This window comes from Martes martes (assembly GCF_963455335.1).
Source record: "Martes martes genome assembly, chromosome: 8".
In the NCBI taxonomy this organism is placed as follows: Eukaryota; Metazoa; Chordata; class Mammalia; order Carnivora; family Mustelidae; genus Martes; species Martes martes.
In genome coordinates, this window is record NC_137895.1 from 660214 (window position 1) to 686189 (window position 25976).

At 53.2% G+C, this 25976-nt stretch overlaps 1 protein-coding gene across 1 annotated transcript in view; it reads left to right on the forward strand.

Annotated features, from left to right (window-relative positions):
• The window catches only part of TTLL8 (tubulin tyrosine ligase like 8), a gene marked incomplete at both ends in the record, with an annotated part of 47810 nt that overhangs the window by 19453 nt on the left and 2381 nt on the right, over positions 1-25976 (forward strand). Inside the window, 5 exons of the mRNA XM_080811842.1 lie at positions 319-505; positions 9067-9215; positions 11128-11371; positions 13471-13906; positions 14538-15015. Of these exons, the coding sequence (XP_080667968.1) occupies positions 319-505; positions 9067-9215; positions 11128-11371; positions 13471-13906; positions 14538-15015 (1494 nt within the window). The remainder of the gene's footprint in view (positions 1-318; positions 506-9066; positions 9216-11127; positions 11372-13470; positions 13907-14537; positions 15016-25976) is intronic.

The window sequence follows — 25976 nt, forward strand, 5'->3', positions numbered from 1 at the left end:
CTCCTGAGACCCTCGGGTCCAGCTTAACTCCGGGGTCACGGGCGCGTGAGATGCTGTGTAAGAGTTTGGGTGCAGGCAGCCGCCAGGTGCGCCCCGGCTTGCGGTAGTCAGGCAGGACGGCCCCCCAAGGTCTTACTGAATATGCAGTGTGTGCTCAGAAAAGTAGAAGTTTCGTCGCCAGTTCGGAGGTCGTGCTGCACGGCCAGCCGTGCCCGGGTCTGGTGGGAGGGTGTGTGCGGCGGGGACGCGTGCTTAGCCCGGGCCGGGTGCTCGGAGGACGCAGGAGTTCCCACTCCGGACCCTGTGCTTGGGTTTCAGCTTCCCAGAGCGCGGACTGCAGGCTCACGGGCCTCTCGGGACAGCTCGTGGACACTGCGTGCAAGGTGTGCCAGGCCTACCTGGGGCAGCTGGAGCACCGGGACATCGATGTCCCTGAGGACGCCGGCAAGGGCCTCACGGAGGACGAGTGGAAGGACCTGACAGAGCAGTACTACTCGCTCATCCGGTAAGACGCGCCTGTGCAGAGCCCTCCGGCCGCGCCCGGTGCCTGGTGCTCGGCAGCACGAGTCGGCACGCACCGGGCCGGTTCGCCTGAACCGGGGACCTGGGGGAGGCATCGGGAGCTGTGCCGGGAAGTCCCACCCCTGGGACATCTGAAGCACCCGTCTGGGTGTTGGGGTACCCAGACCCACTGCTGGCCCACAGAAGGCCCGGCCCGGCCCTCCGGACTCTCCAGGACCGTCAGTGCCTCTCGCTGCCTGGGAATCCAAAGGCTGAGCCTGGCCTCCCCTTCTCCCGAGGGCCAGGCCCCCGCGGGCTGGAGACCCAGCACCCCCCTCCCCCTTTTTCCAAAGTCTGACTTTATTGTGCCTCCGTGTGGTTTTCTTGTTATGTCCTCTACCTAGAGGTTTTGGGGACTTCTAATCTGGGGGGTTGGAATCATTCATCAATTTTGAAACGTTCTCAGCCGTTATCTTCAAATATTGCTTCTGCCTCGTTCTCTTCCTCCCGTTCTGGGACGCCAGCTCTGCGCACAGCCGGCCACGTGACCGCGTCTCACCCGTCGCTTTGCTCTGTCCTGGTTCCCTCGTCCTTTTTCCTCTCTGAGGCTGAGTTTGTATGTTTTCTATCAACCCGTCTGAAGACTGGCCGGCCTTGTCTTCTGCTGTCTCCGGGCTGGCTGCGAAGCTGCCCGGGTCTGACTCCAGCACCGGGATGCCCTTCTCGTGGCGTTTGTCTTTGCCCTTTACTCGGTCGGGATTTTCAGCCTCTTCTCCGTCTCTGTAATTTTCGTGTGCTGCCCCTTGTCTAAGAAGGAAGCATGGACAGCAGCCGTGCTGCTCCCCGAGACGGGGCGCTCACCGTGTCCTCCGTTGTAGGCGTAGCGTCGAGCCGATGTCCCCGGCCAGCAAGCAGGGAGCAGGGCCAGCGGCAGCTCGGGGCAGCTTCACCGCGCTCTGGTGCCGAGTGTCTCGGGCGGGGGACTGGAGGGGTGCGCTGCCGACCCGTCCCCTGGAGAAGCGTCTTCCCGAGTGCCACAGGGATGGGAGGGCTCACCGTCTTTGCAGCCCAGACAAAGCATCCTCGTGCCCTGGCGGAAGCGGGCCGTGTGGCTTGTGTTTTGAGCATCACGAGACTCGGGTCTTTCACGCCGGCTGACAGGTCATGTGGCTTCTCGGTGCTCCAGAAAGCCCTTCCGCTCGGGCCGGGCCTGAATCGCCGCTGCCACCCTGACTTGGCAAACACTCTTGGAGGATAAAATGGCCAAGAGACTCGGCTCACCCAAGAGAGGTTTTCTGGGCCGCGATGTAGCTGACCTGGTCCACTTCGTTTGGAGACACGTGCGTTTCGCAGTTTGTCTGTTTTTTCCCACTTGTCCCGGCGGGCGTACCGGCCAGCCACTGCCACCACTTACGACCAAAATACGGACGCGTCCTCACCGTTGCTAGTCACTGCTTTTTATCCTGCATCCGCGCCTCGTTTCTGTTTCCGGGTTCCCTCAGCGGCTCTGGGACGCGGTCGGGACTCACGGCTGCTCGTCTTCAGCCAGACCCTCCCTCGCTCCCACACAGCGTCCCGCACGACAGCAGATCTCCTCTCGTTTGTCAGCTCTGGCCGTTTGCTTCACCTCTCTCTCTCTTTTCCATTTTCTGGAAGATTTCATTTATGTATTTCTTTGGAGAACGTGCAAGTAGGGGGAGGGGCAGAGGGCGAGAGAGAAAGCATCTCAGGCAGACTTGGCGCTGAGCCCAGAGCCCAACGCGGGCTCCGTCCCACGACTTGGATATCACAGCCTGATCCAAAATCGAGACCAGACGCTTGCCAACGGAGCCACCCAGACACCCCTGTTTTCATTTTTATTGTCGTAAAATAAGCGCAACGAAATTTGCTGTCTGAACCATTTTAAAATATTCACTTAAGTATCTCGGTAATGTGCAACCGGCACCACCGTCCATTTTCATGGCTCTTTTCATCCTGCGAAGCTGGAAGTCTGTTCCCACTAAACACCGACTCCCCATATTCCCTCCAGCTCTTGGCCGCCAGTGTCCACTCCCTGACTCCGTGAGTCGGACTCCTCCAGGTGCCTCGTAGAAGTGGAATCATAATTTGTCTTTTTGTGACTGGCTTATTTCACTTTTAATGTCCTCAAGTTTTGTCCATGTTGTAGCAGGTATCCGAGTTCCCTTCCTTTTAAAGGATAAATACTGCTTTGCTGTACGTATATGGTACATTTTGCTTATTTGTTCATTTGCCGACGGACGTCTGGGTTGCTCGCACGTCTTAGCGCTTGTGACTGACGCCGCCGTGAGCGTGGCGGTACTGACACCTCTTTGACGTTCTGCTTTCAATTCTTCTGGGTCTGTACCCAGAAATGGGATTTCTGGGCAATATGGCAATGCTATTCTCGATATTTCGAGGAACTACCATACTGTTTCCCACAACAGCTGCAGCACGTTACGTGCCCCCAACTGGGTGCCAGGGTGCCCATTTCTCTGCATCTCCACCAACATTGGTTATTTCCTGTGCTTTTCGAAAATAATGTTTTAATGGATGTGAGGCCGTATCTCACTACAGGTTTTCATGTTCCTGATGCTCAGCAGTGTTGATCGTCTTTCCATGTGCTTATTGGCCATTTGGTTTCTCCTTCGGAGAAGTGTCTGTTCAAGTCTTTGGCCCATTTTTGTTTTTTTTTTTTAAAGATTTTATTTATTTGACAGAGAGAGATCACAAGCAGGCAGAGAGGCAGACAGAGAGAGAGGAGGAAGCAGGCTCCCCGTGGAGCAGAGAGCCCGATGCGGGGCTCCATCCCAGGACCCTGAGATCATGACCCGAGCCGAAGGCGGAGGCTTTAACCCACTGAGCCACCCAGGTCCCCCTTTGGCCCATTTTTTTGTTTTGAAGATTTTATTTATTTATTTGACAGACAGAGATCAGAAGTAGGCAGAGAGGCAGGCAGAGAGAAAGAGGGAAGCAGGCTATCTGCTGAGCAGAGAACCCGATGTGGGGCTCGATCTCAGGACCCTGAGACCATGACCTTAGCCGAAGGCAGAGGCTTCACCCACTGAGCCCCCAGGCGCCCCGTCTTTGGCCCATTTTTGAATTGAGTCGCCTTGTTGCTGGGTTTTAGTGGCTCCCTGTGTGTTCCGGACGTCAGCCGCCTATCAGATCCACAGCCTCCAGCCCCTCTCATTTTGGGCATCTCCTTTTTACTCTGCTGGTTGGACACACACATTAAACCTTCTCGTGAAGTCCAGTCTGTGTGGTTTTTTCCTCTTGTTGTCTTTGCTTTGGTGTCATATCCAAGAAATCATCGAGAAATTCGGTGTCTTGAAGATTTTGCCCTATGTTCAAGATTTTCGTAGTTTTTGGCCTTTTTATTTGGGTCTTTGATCCATTTTGAGCTACTCTTTGCACCTGGCTTTAGGTAAGGGTCTAAATTCATTCTTTTGGTTGTGGATATCTAGTTTTCCCAGTACCATACCCAGTATCAAGGGACTGTCCCTTCCCCGTCGAATAGTACTGGCAGCCTTGTCAAAAGTCATTTGACTGTATGTGGGAGGCTTTGTTTCTGGGATCTCTATTCTGTTTCACTGGTCTTGTGTCTGTCTTCAGGCTGGTGATACTCTGTTTTGATGGTTGTAGCTTTGTAGAAAGTCTTGAAATCAAGAAGTGTGTGTCCTCCAACTTTGAGCTTTTTCAAGATTGTTTCGGCTCTTTGGGGCTCCCTGAGAGTCTGTTTGGGTTTGAGTGTGGGTGTTTCGATGTCTGTGAAAAATATCATTGGGATTTTAAATACAGATTGTATTGAGTTTGTAGGTAATTTTGCGTACTATTACCATCTTAAGCAATATTAAATCTTTTAACCCATCAACATGGATGTGTTCCCATTTGTTTGTGTCTTCTGTCATTTCTTTCAGCAATTTTTGTAGTTTTTGTTGTACCTTTCCCCTCCTTGGTTAATTCCTAAGTATTTTACTATTTCTGGTGTGATTGTGAGTGGAATTGCTTTCATAATTTCCTTCTCAGATTGCTCCTTGCTAGTGTACAGAAATGCGGTTTATTTTTGTTTGTTGACTTTGTGTCTTGCTACTTTGTACTCCGCTTACTAGAGGTAACAAGGTTTTTTGGTGGAATCTTTAGGGTTTTCTGCAGATACATATTCATATAATCTGCAAACAGATTTCACTTCTCCTTTCCAGTCTGCCATTTATTTCTTTTCCTCGTCTGATCGCTCCTGCTGGCGCTTCTCTGACACTGTTGGATGTTGAGAGTAGCCCAGCACAGGACTGGAGACCAAGACCTGCGCTGAGATCGAGAGTCCGACACTTTACTGACGGAGCCAGCCTGGTGCGCCTTATCTGGTTCTTAATCTTAAAGGAAAACTTCTGGTCTTTCGCCACTGAGTATGGTAATTGCTGTAGGTTTTCGTATGTGGCCTTTATTATGTTGACGTAGTTTCCTTTCATTCCTAGTTTCTTGAGTGTTTTTATCAGGAAAGGGTGTCAAATTTTCTCAAGTGCCTTTTCTGCATCAATTGAGATGGTCATGTAGGGTTTTTCCCCTTCATTTGGTATGCGATATATTACAGTAATTGGTTTTCAGATGTCGAACCATCCTTGAACTCCTGGAATAAATCCCACTGGTTAGGGAGCACCATCCCTTGACGTGCTGCTGAGTCTGGTTTGCTAGCATTTGTTGAGGATGTTTGCATCGATGTTCACAAGGGACGTTGGTGTGTAGTTTTCTTTTCTTGCAGTGTCTTTGTCTGGCTTTGGTATCGGCGTGACACGGGCCCCATAGAATGAGTTTGGAAGTGTTTCCTCCTCTTCCCTTAGTTTGAGAAGGACGGGTATGGTTCCTCTCAAATTGTTTGATAGAATTCCCCAAGAAGCTGTCAGGTCCTGGGCTTTTCTTTTTGAGAGATTTTTGATTCCTGATTCAATCCCTTTTCTGTTTCTTCACAATTTAGTCTTGGTAGGTTTAGTGTTTCTTGGAAATTTGTCCGTTTCATGTAGGTTATCCAATTCATTGGTACATCTGTACATAGCACTCTCTTACAATCTTTTTTTTATTTTGCAGAATCACTAATAATGCCCCCAATATCATTTTTTTATTTTGGTAACTTGAGTATTCTCTCTCTTCTAAGTCCATTGAGCTAAAGGTTTGTCAATTTTGTTGATCTTTTCAAAGAACCGACTTTTAGTTTAATTAATTTTCTCTATTTTGATTAATTCTGCTTTAATCTTTATTGATTACTTCATTCTATTAACTTTGGGTCTAGTTTATTCTTTTTTTTTTTTTTAAGGTTTTATTTATTTATGTGACAGAGAGAGACAGCAAGAGAGGGAACACAAGCAGGGGGAGTGGGAGAGGGAGAAGCAGGCTTCCTGACAGGCAGGGAGCCTCATGTGGGACTTGATCCCAGGACCCTGGGAACATGACCTGAGCCAAAGGCAGAGGCTTAATGACTGAGCCCCCCAGGTGCCCCGGGTCTAGTTTATTCTTTTTCTAGTTTCTTAAGTGGCAAATTTAGGTTGATTTGAGATTTTTCTTGTTTTCTAACATAAGCCTTTATAGCTATAAGTTTCCCCTTTAGCACAACTAGCAATCCCATATGTTTTAGTGTGTCATGTCTTCACTTTCATTTGTCTCTAAAATACTTAAAATCCCTTGTGATTTCTCCTTTGATCCATTGGTTATTTAAGAATACATTGATTTCGTGAGGGCACCTGGGTGGCTCAGTCTGTTGAGCATTGGAGTTTTGATCTCAGCTCAGGTTTTGATCCTCAGGGTCAAGAGTTCAAGCCCAGCATGGGGCTCTTATTGGAGAGCCTATTAAAAAATTTTTTAAAAAAATGTGTTAATGTCTACAGATTTATTTCTCCACTTGATTAGATCTTTTAACATGTATGTCAACAATGTTTTATAGTTTTCAGTGTTCAAATCTTGCATTTCTTTTGTTAAATGTATTTTTTTTAAAGATTTTATTTATTTATTTGACACAGAGAGAGAGATCACAAGCAGGCAGAGAGGCAGGCAGAGAGGGGGAAGCAGACTTCATGCTGAGCAAAGATCCCGATGCGGGACTCGATCCCAGGACCCTGGGATCATGACCTGATCTGAAGGCAGAGGCTTAACCCACTGAGCCCCCCAGGTGCCCCTGTTAAATGTATTCTTATGTGTTTTGTTCTTTTTGATAATATTATGAATTAAATTATTTTCTTAATTTTGTTTGAGGGTTTTTTTGTTGGCAGAATATAAAGATATAATTGATTTTTAAAAGATTTTCTTTATTTTGGAGAGAGAGCGAGTGAGCAGCTGGGAGGGGCAGAGGGAGCGAGAAAGCCAAGCAGCCTCCACACTGAATGCAGGGCCCAGAACGGGGCTCGATATCACAGCTCTGAAACCAAGAGTTGGATGTTCACCCGACTGTGCCACCCAGGCGACACTAAACTGATTTTTTTATATTGATCTTGTACCTGTGACTTTGCTGAACCCATTTATTAGCTCCACTCCTCTGTACTCTGTGTGTGTGTGTGTGTGTGTGTGTGTGTGTGTTCCTTAGGATTTTCTACACATAGACGTATCATCTACGAATACAGGTTTCTTTCTTCGTGTCCGGTTTAAGCTCCAGGAACTCAAAGTTGCTTTACATTCATTCAAAAGTTAATCAGCGGCACCTCAGCCGTCCTTACGAAGGAAGTTCTGGTGCTCTAACATGGACGGAGCTTGAGGACAGTATGTATAAGCGAAAAATACAAAACTGTTTGATTTCACGCACATGAGGTGTTTAGAGCGGTCAGAGATCACAGAGACGGAAGGTAGATGGTGGTACCAGGGTCTGGGGGAGGGGTGGGGAGTGAGTGTTTAATGGGGACAGAGTTTCAGTTTGGGATGAGGAAAAAGTCCTGGGGACAGAGGGGGTGATAGTTGCACAATATAAGTGTTCCTGATAGTACTGACCCACACTTGAAACGGGTAAGATCATAAATTTTATGTTATATGTGTTTTGCCACAATAAAAAAAAATTGAAAAATTCTCAATTGGTAGATTTTGTCACATTTAAAGGGTAAAGAAAAAAACTATAAGATCATCTCAATTGATGTAAAACATTGATGAAATTCAATACGGTGTATGTTAACTTTTTTTTTTAAGTGAGCTAGAAAAAGAAACTTCCTTAATTGGAAAAGTTTCTATACAAAAATTCTAAAGCTGGGGCACCTGGGTGGCTCAGTGGGTTAAAGCCTCTGCCTTCGGCTCGGGTCATGGTCTCAGGGTCCTGGGATCGAGCCCCGCATCGGGCTCTCTGCTCCGCGGGGAGCCTGCTTCCCTCTCTCTCTGCCTCTCAGCCTACTTGTGATCTCTGTCTGTCAAATTAATAAATAAAATCTTTTAAAAAATTCTAAAGCTAACATATTTCTTAATAGTATGCACTGAAAGTGTTGTCCTTGAAATCAGAATGAGACAAGAACGCCCACGTTCATGACTGCTATTCAGTGTGGACTGAAAGGCCTGTTCAGTTTAATAACAGAGAAAAAGGAATAAAGGGCATAAAATCAGAAAGAAGCAAAACTATTTACTGATGACCTGATCGTGCATATAGAAAATTTTACGAATCTTACAGAAAGTTACGTGAGTTTAGTGAAGTCAGTAGACAGCAGGTCATTATACAAAACTGCGCTGTGTTCCTGTGCACTAACAACAGTCATAGGATGGAATTCTCGTGCAATCTATAATAACATCAAATAACAACAAATACCCAGAAAACAGAATAATATAAGTTGGAGACCCTAAACAGAACATTATAAAATTAAATAGAAATTAATGATTTAAGAAGTATGTGTGTGTAATAAAACCATGTTCCTAAATTAGGAAACTCCGTGTTACAGAGGTTTTTTCCTTCCAGACTGACGTATAGATTCAGTGAAACCCCAGTGGGAATCTCGGCAGGGATTTTCCTCCAGGGCTTGAGTGGGAGGAATTGACAAACAGATTCTGAAATTTATTTGGAAATACAAATGATTTAAGAAAAGCTAGAAAACCTTGATCAAGAAAAACAAAATCAGAGAACTCCTACCCCATTTCAAGACTTACTATAAATGCACCTAATCCAGACAGGGCAGCCCCGGGCCACCGGGCACTACCAGACAGCGCCCCGGGACAGCGTCTAGAGACGGAGCCTCCCGCGTGGGGTCACTTACGACCAATCCCTAGGAAGGGTTACTCCTTGTCCTAAACGACGCTTGAGCAATCAGCATCCTTGTAACCAAAAAGGTGTGTCTCGAATCCTGCCTCCTAAACACACAAAGATTCATTCAAGGTTATCACGTGATACGGGAAAGCCGCAGAAAAGCAGAGCACCGGAGTGTGTCTTCTGACCACAGGGAGGGCAAAGATTTCTTAACGAGCTCACGAAGAGCGCTGAGCCTAACCGAGCCGGCTGACGCAGCTTTCCTGCTCACGGGCAAACACGGCGGAGCGCGGAGAGACGGGCCCGGGGCGGGGGGACGCGCTTGCCCGCGCGGCCTCGCGACCTCTCAGGGCTCTCTGGATCTTGCTTTGCAGCGGTGACGCCTTCATCTCCAGCTCGAGAAACCACTTCTCGCAGTGCCAGGCTCTGCTGAACGACATCACGTCTGTGAACCCGCAGACGGAGATCGACGGGCTCCGCAACATCTGGATCATAAAGCCCGCGGCCAAGTCCCGAGGCCGAGGTGAGTCGGGCCGGGCCCGGCGTGCGAAGCGGCCACCGGCGGCCCCGAGCGCGGCGGGCGCACCCAGGCGCAGGCGCATGGCCCGGGGCTCCGCGCAGGGCCGAGGTGGCCAACGAGCCGGGATGCTGTTCCCAAGTTAAACTGGGCTGTGCTGTTCTTTTCGTATCGCCTCGCCCGGCCTTGGCAGCAGGCTGGCCCTCGCTGCCGAGACGGACGGAAGACTCCGTGTCGTGCAACAGCGCGATCCGGGCTCCTCACTCACCCGTGGGCACCGGCTCTGCCGGAGGCCCCTCCCTGAAGCCCGCACTGCTGTCTGTGGTCTTTGTCCGACCGGCTCAGGGGCCGCTCCTTGTCCTGTGTGTCCTCTTCACTCCCAACGGCGAATACCGTGTGTTCTTCCTAAAACAGGGCTTTCAAGGTTAGAGAATCTTATTTTTGGTTTCCAAAGAACCAACCAAAGGCTGCATTTTTCCAATTTCCTGGGAGGGGTGTTTTCCCCGTCGGCTCTGGCTTTAATGCCTATTAATTTCCAGTCTTTCTTGGGCAACAGTAACAGCCTTCGGTCCGGGCCGTCCCCGCTGGAGATGGCCTCCCGGCCACGCTGGCTCGTTTGTGTCATGTGATGTTCTCACTTTCCTGAGTCTCTAAATAGATTTTCAATTTTTTTGGATATTTTATTTTCTCCTTGAGTTATTTGAAGAGTTTTTTGGTTGTTTTAATTCCTAAGTGGTTCATTTTTACGTGATTTTAAGAAGTCTTTATTACTTTCTGATGTTGCTGCGCCCTCCTGAAACACCGTCGTTCCTGGCCTTCCGCACGCTGTGCTCTGCGCGCCCGCGCTCCGGGGTCGGGCCCTGCCCCTCCGTCGGCTCTATCCGGAGCCTGCTTCCCTCGACGGAGGCGTCCGTCTGCCGGCGGCTCCGTCCTCCCGTCCGTCAGGCCCGATCTTGCTCCCACGGGAGACACCGGCGTCCCCAGGGGTGCTCCACAGACCCTCAGCTGCCGCTGCTCACCCCCGAACGCAGGGCTTCCTGGCTGGGCGCCGGCTGTGGCTTTGGCTGTGGCGCCCACTGTGGCTGTGGCTGGGCGCCGGCTGTGGCTGTGACATCGTCTGTGGCTTTTTGCTGTGGCTTTGGCTGTGACGCCCGCTGTGGCTGGCACCGGCCTGGCGCCTTCCTGCTCTGAGCCCCGGTGACTGCCGAGGTTTGCTGCTGTGCCGCGTCTCTCGTTTCCGGGCGGCAGGTCTCAGCTCACAGCTGAAAAGACGACATTGATGCTTTTGTGGGGAAAGCTTCCCTGTCACGTGTGGCTCCCCAAAGACCCCCCACCATCTTGTGATGTCATTCCCTGCAGGCTTCACGGTTGTCATGGTAGCGAAAGAGAGGGCTGGAGGGTCTGGTGGTGACCCAACAGATGAGAGGGTGGCCTGTCCCCTCTGCTCAGATGTCACTGGTCACCAGGGAGTTGGGGATGAGGAACCGTGTGGCGGAGGAGGACAAGAACGGGGGCACCGATGTGTAGTCGTGTTGTTTGTCCGGGCACCAGACTCCGGGCCCCTGGACGCCTGCCCGCCGTCTGCTGGCTCCCGGAGGCCCACAGAGCTTCCCTGCCCCTGTTCACCCCACGCCGGGGCTGGGGCTCAGCCATTCCTCGCTGGCCGCCTTTGAAACATGCCTCGGTCCCCATCCCTGCCCCTCTCCGTTCTGTGTCCTCTCCTGGGTCCTGGCGGTGGGCCCCCCAGTGGGAGAGCCCGGGGGTCGGCACCGGTTGTGGCCTCCCCCCAGAGGGCCAAGCCTTCCCTGCCGGGCCACCGGCTGTGCGGCCTCCCGGTCCCGGATCAAAGCCGCGCGGGGTCCCGGGGCCGACGCCGGACGCTGCGCTGCGCCCTGGGCTGAGCGCCGACCTCTTGCAGACATCGTGTGCATGAACCGCGTGGAGGAGATCCTGGCGCTGGTGGCGGCCGACCACCTCTCTGCCAAGGACAACAAGTGGGTGGTGCAGAAGTACATCGAGACCCCGCTGCTCATCTACGGCACCAAGTTCGACATCAGGCAGTGGTTCCTGGTCACCGACTGGAACCCGCTGACCATCTGGTTCTACAAGGAGAGCTACCTGCGCTTTTCCACACAGCGCTTCTCCCTGGAGAGCCTGGACAGGTCGGTGGGAGTGCCAGCCCGACACCGCCGGGCGTGAGGGGACACAGTGGGTGCCCAGCACACCTGCAGGATGGAGTGGGGTGCTGGGCCGTGCCTGCCTACCCCTGCCGCCCCCCGATGCACAGATGAGGAAGCTCGGGGAGGTTACGTGGCCTCTGTCCCCGAGGGCCAGGCCCAGGCCTGGTGGTCTTCAAAGCCCTGCTCTGCGCCCCCTCACGTGTGTATCGTCTCCAGAAAATCCTGAAAGCTCCTGCCGTGTGCCACGAGGTGCCGGGCAGGGCCCAGGGAGGACCCGTCTAAGCGGCAGGCTCAGAGCCCCTCCGTGGTGGGTGCTCCCCCTCTGCTGGAAGGGCTAAGTGGCCGGCTGTGCGCACACGCTGACCCGCAGCCGCCCAAGCTTGTCGGTGCCCTCGGCTGGCCGCACGGTCCTGCTCTCTCTGGGGCACCTTCGGGGGCACATCTGCCTTGCCAGCCCTCAAACTCTCTGTGACGCTCTCTGTGAGCCCCAGAAGCCCTGGGGTGGGGGTTCCTGCAGACGGCTGGGGAGGGAGGAACCTTCCGGCCCTGAGCAGGCCGCCTACGGGACGTGACAGTGGCTTGAGGGGTGCTCCGAGGACAAGAAGTGGGGAGCACCTGAGGCAGAAAAGGCCGCACCCAGATCCCAAGGCCCCTGGGGCCAGGGTGCGGGGGAGGGTGCCCCACGGAGGTGCTGGGCAGAACCTCAGATGTCCAGGAAGGGGTGTCGGGGTGGGGAAACCCATGCCTCGCCAGGCTCTCCAGGTGGGCACGATATAGGTGTGGCGGGGACTGTGAGGTCACTCGGCAACGCCTCGGGAAGGAGACAGAGAATCCCCCTTGCCTGTCCAAACCAGGGGCTCCCACTTCTGCCGGTGACCCCCCCACCACCGCGTGGGTCTGAGGGCCTTGGCGTCTTGACCAGGAGCGTTGCGGGGGCGTCCTGCAGAGAGGACGCACTGGGCGTGGGGCCTGCTTCCAAGAAATGTGGGGACGCCTGGGTGACTCAGTTGGTGAAGTGTCCGACTCTTGAGCTCAGCCCAGAATTGACAGGGCTGGGAGATGGTCAGCGGACACCTTGGGCGTGTTACCTGTGTCCCCCTGGCTGGTGGCTGTGGCCACACCAAGAGTCGCACCTGGCAAGTGACCCTTGGCTGCTGAGGACAAGTGGCTCCGGCCGGCGGCTCCTCGAGTGAGTTCATCTCACCAGGCCAAGGGGGCCTAGAGGAGGGGGCCTGCCCCTCACCGTGCATAAGGGGCCCCTACAGCCCCCCACCCCAGGCCACCGGACGCACCAAGCCGTGAGGGGGTGCCTGCCAAACCCCTTGCCCTCTCTGAGCCTCGTTTCTCCGTCTGGGACCATAATCCTCCCCCCAGGCAGACAGGAGAGTCCCTGAAATCATTCTGATCGGACACAGCCCAGCCGCTTATGCCGCAGCCAAAGTTAATGGAGGGAGCGCCATGCTGGCTCTGGGGCCCACCACCCTAACTCTGCTGGTCTCGAGTCACAAGGCCCTTCTGTCCTCTGGAAGTAGGACCTCTCCAGGGTCACAGGGACACGTCTTACTACCCAGAGCCATATGGCTCATCTCGTGGTGGTTTCAAAACAGGTTTGGAACAAGGCAAGAGTGCAAATTAATTAATTCGTTTCACAAAGACTCTTTCTCACTTTGTCTCACCAGACCAGCTCTTCAAGAGCCACATCTCTATTGCCGGGTGCAGATGGGGAAACTGAGGCGGACCCGAGCTATCAGAGCCCCTCCTGCAGCCACCCTGTGGTGGGGGAGCAGGGTCTCGAGAGCAGAGTCTCTGGGGGTGGGGTTAGCTGTGACTTGGGGGTTCCGTGGGGGCAGAGGGTCTGCAGGGGTGGGGTCTCGGGGGAGATGTCCGGCGGGCTTGCGCACAGGTGGGGGCATAAGCGTTCTGGAGATTGGGTCTCGCGGTCCGGGGCCACCGTCCGGGAGCGGGGTCACGGGTCCCCCGCATGGAGAGGGGGTCCCGGGCGCAGCACGCGGAGGTCCGGGGCGGGGGCGCGGGACCAGAGCCCCAGGAGGCCCAGGCCTGACCGCCCTTGCCCCGCGCAGCGCCATCCACCTGTGCAACAACTCCATCCAGAAGCACCTCAAGAACGACAAGGGCCGCAGCCCCCTGCTGCCCGGCCACAACATGTGGACCAGCACCAGGTTCCGGGAGTACCTGCGGAAGCGAGGCCGCGGGGCCGCGTGGGCGGGCGTCATCTACCCCGCCATGAAGCGGGCCGTCGCCAACACCGTGCGCGCGGCCCAGGACCGCGTGGAGCCGCGCAAGAACAGCTTCGAGCTGTACGGGGCCGACTTCGTCCTGGGCCACGACTTCCAGCCCTGGCTCATCGAGATCAACTCCAGCCCCACCATGCACGCGTCCACGCCCGTCACGGCCCAGCTGTGCGCGCAGGTGCAGGAGGACACCATCAAGGTGGTGCTGGACCGCAGGGCGGACCGCGGCTGCGACATCGGCAACTTTGAGCTGCTGTGGAGACAGGTGCGGGGGGGGGGGGCGGGGGGCCGGGGGCGGGGGCGCGGTGCTGGGGGGGGCGGGGGGCCGGGGGCGGGGGGGGTGCAGTGCTGGGGGGGGAGGGGCGCGCACCTGCTCTGGCCCGTGGGGGCTGTAGCTGCTTCAGGCAAAGAGAGCAGCCAGTGGCTCTGGTCCCCCCGGACTTCCCCCCCAGTACTCCCCCCGGCCCAGCCGCCATCACCACTCTGCTCTACTCCCTGTCCTCCCCAGCCACCCCCAGCTCTGTGGCCACCAGGTGGGGAGGCCCCCCTGCCTGGACTGCTGCTGGGAGAATCTAGGGTGTTCCTTTCCAGACCTGCTGTGTCCTCCCTGCTCCCGCCTGGGGAACATGGTGTCCTCCTTCCGGGGTGCCGCGCCTAGTCCCTACTGGGAGCCTTCCTGCAGGCCGGGCAGCGGGGCTGGGTGGTCACTTTGCTGGGGCCTCTGGTTCCATGGGGTACCGTGTGCCCAGGCCTCTCCGGCGGAGGGAGCTGGGGGACTGCCCCGCCCCAGGGGAGGGAGGCCCAGGCTTCTCGCCAGGCCTCAGCTGGCCGCGGCAGACACAGGAAGGGGGCGCTGGGCTCTGGGCCCCTCGGCCAGCGCACCGTCCTCTGTCTAGCCTGCCGTGGAGCTGCCCCCCTTCCACGGGTCCGACCTCTGCGTGGAGGGCGTCAGCGTGAGGAGAGCCCGGAAGCAGATGCCGCCCACCTCCAGCGTGAATTTCCCGTCGTCCCTCTTGGACGTGCAGCCCCTGAAAGTGAGGGGCCCCTCGGCCATGCCCAGCCCGCCTCTAGGAGCCCCCGCCGCGGCGCTGCGGCAAGTCCCGAGGCTGAAAGAGGCGCAGGCCGGGCCCCTCTGGAGGGCCGCCGCCAGGAGCCGCAAAGCACGGTCCGCCACTGCCCCGTCGGCCGGGAAGATCGGGTTCCCCACTTGTAACTTCCAGCACGTGGACAGCAGGGCCCCGAAAACTGGTCCGACCAAGGCCGAGTCCGGCAGAGCCTCCGATCCCAAGATCCCGAAGGAGCCCGCGCTGCCGTCCGCGCTTCCCAGCGTGAAGACGGCGGAGGGCGCCCTGCTCCAGCCGCCCAAACCGCCAGGTACCAGCGCGGGGTCTGCTGGGGCAGCCTGCGCCCCGGGCAGGGAGCGCGTCGCCATGTGGGCATCGGCCTGAGCTCAGAGTGGGCCCGGGGGCACCCTGGCCCCGTCCTGGGACTGGCCGGGCTGTCGGGACGGTGGGGCTCCTGCGGCAGTGGTAGGGACCCCTCACGGGACGGGGTGGGTGACAGCCTGTCTCGCTCCTAGCCTGACCTGGTGCTCATGGGGGATCGAACGGTGCCAGGTGCCGAGGACAGGCGCCAGCGATCCCTGGGCTCTTGCCTTCAGCGGTCTGAAGTTCTGAAGGAGCTGACCGTGCGCGGCCTGGGAGCCTGTCCTGGGCCTGGGCTCAGAGCACAGGTGGACACCTGTGGGGGGGCCCCGAGGCTCTGGGGGTGACCCTGCCGTGTCTGAACCTCAGTGCACCTCTAGCGGCGTCTGGCACCCAGCGGTGGCCCGAGAGTCTATGCGACGAAAAGAAACGAGCCAGCGCGCCCCCCCCCCCCCCCCGCTAGTTCTGCCCTGGGACATTTGCCGCCTCAAACACACCCTGTGTTCCCTCCACCTGCCCGGGGCTCGGTCTCTCTCTCCTGCGCCCTTCCTCCCTCCTTCCCTCCTTTGCTCCTCACCTCCGTCCCCGGCACCCGCCCCCCCATCTGTCTGCAGCCTGTCCATCTGTCTCTCGGAGAGCGTAGGTCCCTAACGCTGTGCTCACCGCAGCACCTGGGGCTGTGCATGACGCATGGCCGGGGCCAGTGAGTGTTTGTTGGGTGGAGACGCACAGACCGCCTCCAGAGCGGGCTCCAGGAGCACATGCCTTCAGAGCTGGTGGTGCCCTTGGAGGACATCCCCTGTCCCACCTTCTCTCCTCGCCTTGTGTCTGCTCTGTCGCGGGGCTGGCCAGCCCCACCACTCAGCAAATGGCCCCTGTGAGGACGATTTCCAGGGTGTCTTTGCTGTTAGGAAAACACCATGTACTTTTCATAACACACTGTGCGGCTCTCGACGGGCATCTTCCTAGGAGTGAAGCGTTGATGGGGGGCTCAGGGGTTGTCACAGAGCAGCACTGATGGGGCTGAAAGACGGAAGGGTCTTCTTTCGAGTTCTGGAGCCCGAGTCTGGAATCATGGTGTTGGCAGTGCCACGCTCTCCAAGGCTGTGGGGGAGAGTCCCTCCTTGTCTCTTCAAGCTTCTGGTGACCACTGGCCATCCCTGGGGTCCCTTGGCTTGTAGACTGCCTCCCCAGTCTCTGCCCCGTCTTCACACGGTGCTCCTTCTTTGCGCCTCTGTGTCCAAATTTCAGTCTCAGAAGGACGCCACTGTTAGATTGGGGCCTGCCCTCCTCCCTCCGGTGTGACAGCTTAACTCGATGCCACCCGCGATGACAATTTCTGAATGATGTCAAATTCACAGATTGCACATGGACATGATCTTCTGGGGTGGGGCTCTTGGACCTGGTCCACTGAGCCGTGTAAGCGTGGCTAACGGGGGTGCCCTCGGACTGCGTTCTCCCCGACGGCCATCGCTCCCTCTGTGGCCGGCACTGGGCGTTGAGAGACGTCCTAAGGCTTGCCCCTGGAGATAGCGCCATGGGGCTCCTTTGCCTTTCTCCGCTGACCAATAAAATGGCCTATTTTCAGACATGTGTTGGCCATTTACTTTTCCTCTCCTAAACAGTACCCACTCGAACCTTTTGTCCATTTGTCCTCAGACTCACGGGCATGTCGCTTTTGGATTTGTGGGAGCGACGTCAACTCTGGATTCTCCTTTCTCGGTTGACTCTTTTACAAACACTGTCCCCCACTGTGTGATGTGTCTTTTGCTCCTTGATGGTATCTTTGGATGTAAGTCCCCCTTAATTTTAATAAACTTAAGCTGGTCAACCTTTTCCTCTATGGTTGGAGACTTTTATGCCTTATAGCCTTACCCTGAGATCATGAAAATAATCTCCAGCAGCTTCTTCTAGAAGCGCTGCCACTCCTGCGTTTCAGTCTCTAATGCTCCTGGAGCTAATTTGCCTGTGGTGTGACAGGAGGGCCTATCACAGTGTTACAGGGGTACCCAACTGTGGGAAGCCCCTCCCCCACCCATTGCACATACGGTATCTCCGGACTTCCCGGTCCGCTCCGTTGGTCTGTTCCTTGCCCTTGGCCAATGACATGATGTCTTCGTTACTGTAGCTTTGTAGGATGTCTTTATGTTGGTTAGGCAAGTCCCACAGTCTTGCTTTTCTTCCTTGGAAACGGCTCGGCTGTCTTTGATCCGTTACACTCTCATTCAAGTTGTAGAACCAGGTTGTCAAGACACATCAAAAAAATTAAAATTAAAAAAATTGTTATTGAAATTAAATTCATGTATCAGTTTAAGGAGAATGGACTTCATTACGTTATTGAGTCTTATCATCTATGAACATGGTATATCTCTCCATTTACTTATCTTTTAGTGTCTTTCAGTAAACTCCTACAGTTTTCTTTGTGATGGTCTTATACTTTTTTAAAAGTTAGGTTTAGTCTTATATGTGTTCTATTTTTTCTTCTATGATAAGTAGTATCAAAATTTGTATTTCTTCGACAAATTGTGGCTGGTTGATAGAAACGGAATTGATTTTTGTGGATCGATTTCTTTTTAATCCAGGCATCTGGCTAACATTTCTATCAATTCTATTAATATATTTGAAAATTATTTTGGATTTTTCATATACACAATTATACCATCTGAAGAGTTTTCTTTTTCTTTGCTATCATTGCATGTTTTGTATCTTTTTCTTATTTTATTATACTGTTCAGAACCTTAATTACTTCATTCATTTTTCTCATTTCACTGGATCTCGGGTGCACATACTCTGGTTAGTCGTAATCCTTGGTTCATGGCATAGTTTCATTGTTTGTCCTTACATGGCCCACTTTCAGATAGTTTTAAAAACATAATTAGGGGGCACTGGGTGGCTCAACTGGCTAAGTGTCTGCTTTCAGGCTCAGGTCATGATCCCAGTGTCCTGGGAAAGAGCCCTACATTGTGCTCCCTGCTCAGCCGGTTGTCTGCTTCTCCTTCCGCCTCTTCTCCTCCCCCTGCTCATGACTTCTCTCTCTCTCTCTCAAATGAATAAATACAATCTTTAAAAAAAAAAACATAATTAGAACCAAACAGTGATCTACATTCACCCATCTCTGGCACCTTTATCCCCCTGTGGGGCTCGATCCCAGGACTCCAGGATCATGACCCGAGCCAAAGGCAGATGCTTAATGACTGAGCCACCCAGGCACCCTGTATTTTCAGTTTTTAAAAACTATCTTTTGATGAAAACTGTGAGTTTTAGTGTGGCCCGAAGTTATCAGTATTTTTTTTAGTCAGTGCTATTTTTGTCTTAAGTTTTTTCTGGGATGCCTGGGTGGCTCAATTGATTAAGCGTCTGCCTTAAGTTAAATTAAGTGTCCTGGGATAGAGTCCCACTTGGGGCTACCTGCTCAGCAGGGAGTCTGTTCTCCCTCTGCCTGCCGCTCCCCTTCCTTCTGCTTGCTGTCTCTCTCTCTCTCTCTGCCAAGTAAATAAATAAATAAAATCTTGAAAAAAAGAAAATTTCCCATACCTTGAGGTTTAAACTATTATTTACCTACATGTATTACTAAGAGTTTCAAAATTGTCTTTGACGTATACGTCCTAGCCTATCTGGAGTTGATTTTTGAATATGGTATGATAAGAATCAAATTTTATCTTTGTCCATAGGGACAACTACCTTTTCCATTTATTTGTTGGAAAGTCCCTTTCTTTCCTGCTTTGTGCACCTGTGCAGGTCCGTCTCTGGAGTCTCTACTCTGGTCCACAGGTGACTTTGCACCCCTGCACCGGTGCCATGCTGTCTCCACATTTGGGCGGCAGGTTGCCTCTCTCTAGATGAGGGTTCTGGTCCTTCTTGACTCATTTCCTTCTATACAAACGTCATGATTATTTTTATCGGAGTCCACAGCTAGTCCTATTGTGATTTTGGTTGGATTTGCATTGAATCCCTAGGTCATTTTGGGGGAAATGGACAAATTAATACATCATAAAGTATCATTTACATCTTTTATTAGATTTATTCTTAGTTCTTTGATATCTTGATAGTACCACACATAGTGTCATCTCTATATCATCGCTTGCTGCTGGTGTGTAGAATGCAATGATGTTTGTATTTTAATTTTTTATACTGCCACATTTCTAAACTCATTATTTTTTAATAATTTTTCATTTTTCATTAACATATAATGTATTATTAGCCCCAGGGGTACAGGTCTGTGAATCGTCAGGCTTACACAGTTCACAGCGCTCACCAGAGCCCATACCCTACCCAATGTCCATAACCCAAACACCCTCTCCCTACCCTCCCTTCCCCCCGGCAACCCTCAGTTTGTTTTGTGAGATTAAGAGTCTCTTATGGTTTGTCTCCCTCCCGATCCCATCTTGTTTCATTTTTCCCTTCCCTACCCCCCATGACCCCCCGCCCTGCCTCTCAAATTCCTCATGTCAGGGATATCATATGATAATTGTCTTTCTCTGATTGACTTATTTTGCTCAGCATAATACCCTCCAGTTCCATCCACATCATCACAAATGGCAAGATTTCATTTCTTTTGATGACTGCATAGTATTCCATTGTATATATGAACCACATCTTCTTTATCCATTCATCTGTTGATGGACATCTAGGTTCTTCCCATAGTTTGGCTATTGTGGACATTGTTTCTATAAACATTGGGGTGCATGTGCCCCTTTGGATCACTACGTTTGTATCTTTAGGGTAAATACCCAGTAGTGTGATTGCTGGGTCATAGGGTGGCTCTATTTTCAACTTTTTGAGGAACCTCCATGCTGTTTTCCAGATGGGCTGCACCAACTTGCATTCCCACCAACAGTGTAGGAGGGTTCCCCTTTCTCCGCATCCTCGCCAGCATCTGTCATTTCCTGACTTGTTAATTTTAGCCATTCCGACTGGTGTGAGGTGGGATCTCACTGTGGTTTTGATTTGTATTTCCCTGATGCTGTAACCTCATTATTTCTAATAATTTGGATGTGTATTCTTCTGAATTTTCTATGTGAGTAATTGCATGTCATGTGCAGATAGCTTTATGTCTTCCATTCCAATCTTGTTGCCTGTAATTTCTTTGTCTTGTCATGTTGTACTGGCTAGACCCTCCTATAAAGTGTTGGGTATTATTGTTGAATTCCTGATTTTGAAGTGAATTTTTTAAAAAGATTTTATTTAATTGAGAGAGAGAGAGAGAGAAAGCACAAGTAGGCAGAGTGGCAGGAGAAACAGGTTCCCCACTGAGCAGGGATCCCGGTGCAGGGCTTGATCCCAGGACCCCGAGCTCTCAACCTGAGCCAAAGACAGATGCTCAAAGAGAATGGTTTTAACATTTCCTCATTTATATTGACATTTTTCTAGGTCTTCATAAAGTTATAGATATGATATAAATATAGATATAAATGTATGGACACTCTAGCATGTTAAAGAAGTTTGTTTCTAATTATTACCAAGAATTTGTATTGTATGTAGTGAATTTCCTCAAAAAAACCTTTTTTTTTTTTTTGCATCTAGAGGTTATCATAAGCTTTTTCTCCTTAGTACTATTAAAGTGGTGAATAACATCAATTGGTTTTTTATTTTGTTTTTGTTTTTTAAATTTTTATTTATTTATTTGATGGAGAGAGACAAAGGGAGAGAAGGAACACAAGCAGGGGGAGTGGGAGAGAAGCGGGTTCCCTGCTGAGCAGGGAGCCTGATGCGGGGCTGAATCCCAGGACCCTGCGATCATGACCTGAGCCAAAGGCAGACGCCCAACGACTGAGCCACCAGGCGCCCCTCAATTGTTTTTTTAACTTGCTTTGATGTTAGGGTTGATACATGGCCTGCTTTTGTTTCTTACATGTTGTTGAAATGCATTCCCAGCCGTAATTTATTCATCCTACTATTTATAGACATTTATATTTTTTCTAGGTCAGACTATTACCAATAGTGCTGCTACGAATGCTCTTGAATTTGGTGAAATGCATACGCTGGGGGCGCCTGGGTGGCTCAGTGATTTGGGCATCTGACTCTTGATTTCAGCTCAGGTCATGGTCTTGGGGTCATGCGATCAGACCCCACATTGGGCTCCCCACTCAGCAGGGAGTCTGCTTGTCTCTCTCTCCTTCTGCCCCTCCCCCCTGCCCCGGTTTTGTGCTTGCTCGCTCTGTCTCTCAAATAAGTCTTTTAAAACAAAAACAAAACCTAGAAGCCCTGTGTACACTGTGCTGTGCTGAGTCATGCATGCGGGTCCGGCAGGCGGCCCTGAGGAGCTGCCCGGAGGGACGGTGCCCGTGGCAGCCGGCACGATGTGGGCGTTCGAGCTGCTCCCTACTCTTGCCGACACTAGCTACTCCCTTCCTTTTTGCTTTGGCCACTCTGGTAGCGAGCAGTGGCCTCACGTAGCGCTCCAGTCTGCATTTCCCCGATGACTAAGGAAGTTCAGCTCCTTCATTGATGGTCCACTTGGACACACTCTCACAGAAGTTCCAGTTTTTGCATTTGGACAATTTCTTTTTCTTGGCCTAGTCCTGTTGGCTTATAGGGGTTCTCTAGATATTCTGGATTCAAGTCCCTTGGCAGGTAAATCTATTAAAAATTTCTCTTGGGGCACCTGGCTGGCTCAGTCTGTGATGCACGTGACACTTGATCTCAAGGTTTAGGTTCAAGCCCCATGTTAGGGGTAACGATTACTTAAGGAAAATTAAATCTTAAATGTATGTGTACATACAATATGATATTTCTTATCTCATTCTTTGGTTTGCCTTTCATTCTCTTCATAACATCTTTGATGCACACAAATTATTAATTTCAGTATATTCTGGTACTGATTTTTCGTTTAGGATTAGCACCTTTTGTTTTCTGTTTGAGAAATCTTCGCCTAGCCCAAGGTCGTAAAAATAGTCATTTCTGGGGGCACCTGGGTGACTCAGTCTGCTAAGCCTCTGCCTTCAGCTCAGGTCGCAATCCCGGGATTCTGGGATCGAGCCCCGCATCGGGCTCCCTGCTCAGCCGGGAGTCTGCTTCTCCCTCTGCCCCTCTCCCACCACCCCAACTCGTGTGTGCTCTCTTTCTATCTCTCGAATAAATAAATAAAATCTTTAAAAAAAACCCAGTCACTTCTGTTTTCCTCCGACAGTTGTATTGGTACACCCTTCGCATTCGAGCCGTAGTCCATCTGGGACTGCGCGAGCGAGTGCTGTGAGACGCAGCGTGGGTGCTCAGCCGGTGGTGCGGGTCTTAAAGACACTGTTCGCCACTGTACCGACCCTCCTAAGCCACGTGACTGTATGTTGTTCTGTGTCTGGACTCTGCTCTGTTCCAACTATTTGCCTGTCTGTCTGAGCCAGGCTTTTGCGGGACTAAAGCTACATCACAAAGGCACTTTTCTCCCCCAGTGGTGTTCGCTCAGTGAGCATTTGTTCCTCCCATGTCTTCAGATCAGCGGCAGCAGTGCTGGGTTCAGCTGGGGAAGGCAGAACGGGGCTCCAGGCTGCGGGCTGGGTTCACAGCTGCTCCTCGTGTCTCCTCCTCCTGGGATCCGTGGCTTCCTAGGGTGTCGTCCTCACACGGCAGACAGTATAAACGAGAGAGTAAGCCAGACCACGTGAGCACAGGGAAGCTTCCGCTCATACCACATCTGCATGCGTGGCACTGGCCAAACTCAGGTCAGTGGGCGAGGAAGGATACTTTGCAACCAGGAGAAGGAGAGGAATACGTCTGGAACAATAACCAAACACACGACAGTCCAATCTCTCGGTCCCCAGGACTCACTTTCCTCCTGTCATAAAGATATGCTCCTGTCCTCTGCTCCAGAAGTGTCCCGATGATGACATCAGGCTCCAGTCCCAGATCTCATGGCTCCACTCGGCTCTGGACTCTACATCAGGCCTCTTCACCTGGATAACCATGAGTCCGAAAGACAAGTCCAGTCGGGGATTAACCTGGCCTGTGGCTGTTTCATGGATGCCAGCAGAAGACAAGAGACGCCTAGACCAGAGACCAAGGACATTATTACTCATGGCCCAGCACGAGCATCAGCACAGCTGTGACAGTCCCAGGAAGAGGAGATGACACGGACCAGTTCATGTCACCGCCGAGGAGCGCTGATCTGGGGAGTCCGCCGCTTTAATCGCAAGCAGTAAGCAACCCTGCTCTTGACCTGAAGGGAGATACTCTCTCATCCCTCAGGACTGCTCCCTGCATACATGACCCTGAGACACAGCCCAGGTGAAGGGTAGTCAGAGCCTTGCCCTCTTGGCACACCCAACAAAATGTGTAGGGTGCTCAAAAGACCCATGGAGGCCCGTCTCTCCCAACAATCCACCTGCCAGTCCTGCTCAGCCTCTGCCGGGTTTCGACTGGTGAGTATCCCCTCTACCGGCCATTCTGATTCGTGTGGCCAGCAGAGGGTGACACCGAAGCCCTTCAATTTGTCTGGTACATGTTTGTTTAGGGCTACCTTCCTCAGGCCCCAAGTAGCAGGAAGAAGCCAGCCTGCGGCTGTCCCCCCGCCGTCCCCCCCGTGCCCAGGCCTAGGCGTGCTCTAAGTCCCAGGGGGCCCGGACCGCTCGGATTTCCGACAGCCAGGATACGGTCTACCGCAGTCGGTCCTCGTGAAGACCCACGCAGCTGAGTTTGGATTGACCTCTCATCTTCAGTGTCCTTGCCGATGCAGGGCAGAACGGATAGGCTGAAGGGCATCCCCGACCCCCCCCCCCCGGCCCGCCGGAGACGGTTTCTAGGGTCCACTCAGCCCACCCGTCCCGTGCGAACTTGCGTCTCCTGAGCCACTCGAGGAGTGTGGCTGAGATCTGCATCCTGGCGGCCGCACCCACAGCCTGTGGGTAGAGGTGGGAGACCCAGGGGCCGGCCAGACCCAGTCAGCGGCTCCTTGACCGCACCGCTGGGCCGCACGCCAGGTCTGCGAGGCAGAGGGCACCGCAGCCCCTGTCCTGCACCTCCGGGCCCCGCGAGCTACCCCAAGAGGCACATTCCTGTGGGGATGGGCTCTTGTCGTCCGTCATCCCTTCCTCCCATCTGGAACATTCCTCCCAAGGGCCGGGGCCACCGGGGGTGGACAGTAACCCTGTTTTGGTGCTCCAGGACCCTTGCCACCCCCACAGGGGAGTGCAGGTGGCAGAGCTGGGAGGAAGCGTGAACCCCGTGGGCCGCCGTCAGGCCTTGCCGCCGGCAGAAGGGTGCGCGACCCAGGGGCTGCCCGGGGAGAGAGAAGCTCCGTGCCCAGCCAAGAGGACACGGCCACTTTCCCCCGAAGGAGGTGGGGGAGCAGAACACAGTCCCAGCACTGGACAGTGCCCCAGGGATGGCAGGAAGCCCGGATGCCACTGAGCACCCCAGCCATCAGCCCATTGCCAGTTGCCGAGGTGACAAAAGGCCTGCGACCGCAGATGGGACCGGGGGTCAGCCGACCGCAGCCGCGGCCCGCTGCTCTGTGGCCTGAGAGCTGAGAATGGGCCTTACTTTTTTAAAGGGTTATAAAAAACCGCAGCAGAGAGTATGTGACAGACGTCCCTCTGTCCCTGTCCCAGAAGGTTTGCCGCTGCCCTGCCGGCCCCCCAGCGGATGAGGCGGATTTCCTGCCTCCTGAGTCCCCACGGCTCTGCTCCCGCAGGTCTCCAGGCAGGGCGCGACCGGTCCCTACCACCCACGGGCTGTTCTGCAGCCCAGGCCGCCTGCCGCTCCGGGGACCGCCGCGCACGCAGGAGCCCAAACCGCACAGTCGCCCCGTGTGGCAAACGGCTCCCAGCCCCGGAGCTTCCTCCAACATTTCCCAGTCACGGGACTGCACGGCCGGGCCGGTTCAGCCCAGACGAGCCGCACTTGCTCCAGGCTACCGGCTGGGGTCGGGCCAGCTCCCCGTGACCCTCCTCCTCGGGCCAGTGGCTGCCCAGCCTGTGTTTGTCCAAGACAGCCCGCCAACCCCGCCTGCGCGCCCGGAGCCTCGGCGCGGTGTCCGGGGCTGACAGCAGGTGCCGGGCGGGCGGGAGGCGCGCTCCGCACCGGCAGGCTGCTCCGGGCCTGCGCTCGCCCACGCATTTCAGGATCCACCTGTCGACTTCGAAGGCAGGAGGGAAGGAGGGAAGGAGGGAAAGCTGGCTGGGACTTTGACGGGGATCACCTTGAAGGGGCAGACCAGTGCGGGGAGAATTGACACCTTTTTTATTCGTGTCTTTCAAACCATGATCATGATCTACTCCATTTAATTAAAGCTCAACTGCTTCTTGGTGTTCTGTGGTTTTTCAGAGTCGGGGTCGGGCACATCTTTCACTAGAAATCTTCCCTTGGTGGCTGTTGGTAGCTTTTTTTTTTTTTTAAGATTTTATTTATTTATTTGACAGAGAGACTTTGATCTCTGGGTGTGATGGACTCAACATTAATTTGGGTGTTCTTTGGTTTTCCTCTGCAATATTTTAGCATACACAGTTTGAATCAAACGTATTCATACGTATCTGATGTTTTTGGCATGTTTATAAATGCATTTTTATAAATTAATTTTGATACCTTAGGTGATTTTTTTTTATCCTCTTTTTTTGGTGAGAATGTACGGAGTCTGCTCCCCGGCAGACCTCGGCTCTTCCGTCCGGTGTTGCCAGCTGCACTCAGCGCCCTTTATATCACGTCCTCTGATCTCGCTCGCCTCAGGCTCCGCGCGTGGACGTTTGACCAGCCTCCCCGTCTCCCCTGCTCCTGGCCCCTGACAGCCACTTTCTATTCTGTTTCTATGAGTTTGACTTTTTTTTTTCTTTTCAGATTCCACTCGTGTTACACGTGGTGCTCTAAATTTTGTTTTCCAGTCGTGTGTGCGGACGTAGAATATTCCATTGTTCTTCGTGCACTGACCCTCCCGCCCTGCTTCTTGGTTCCAGTAGTTTCCGATGCCTTTGGATTTTCTACACA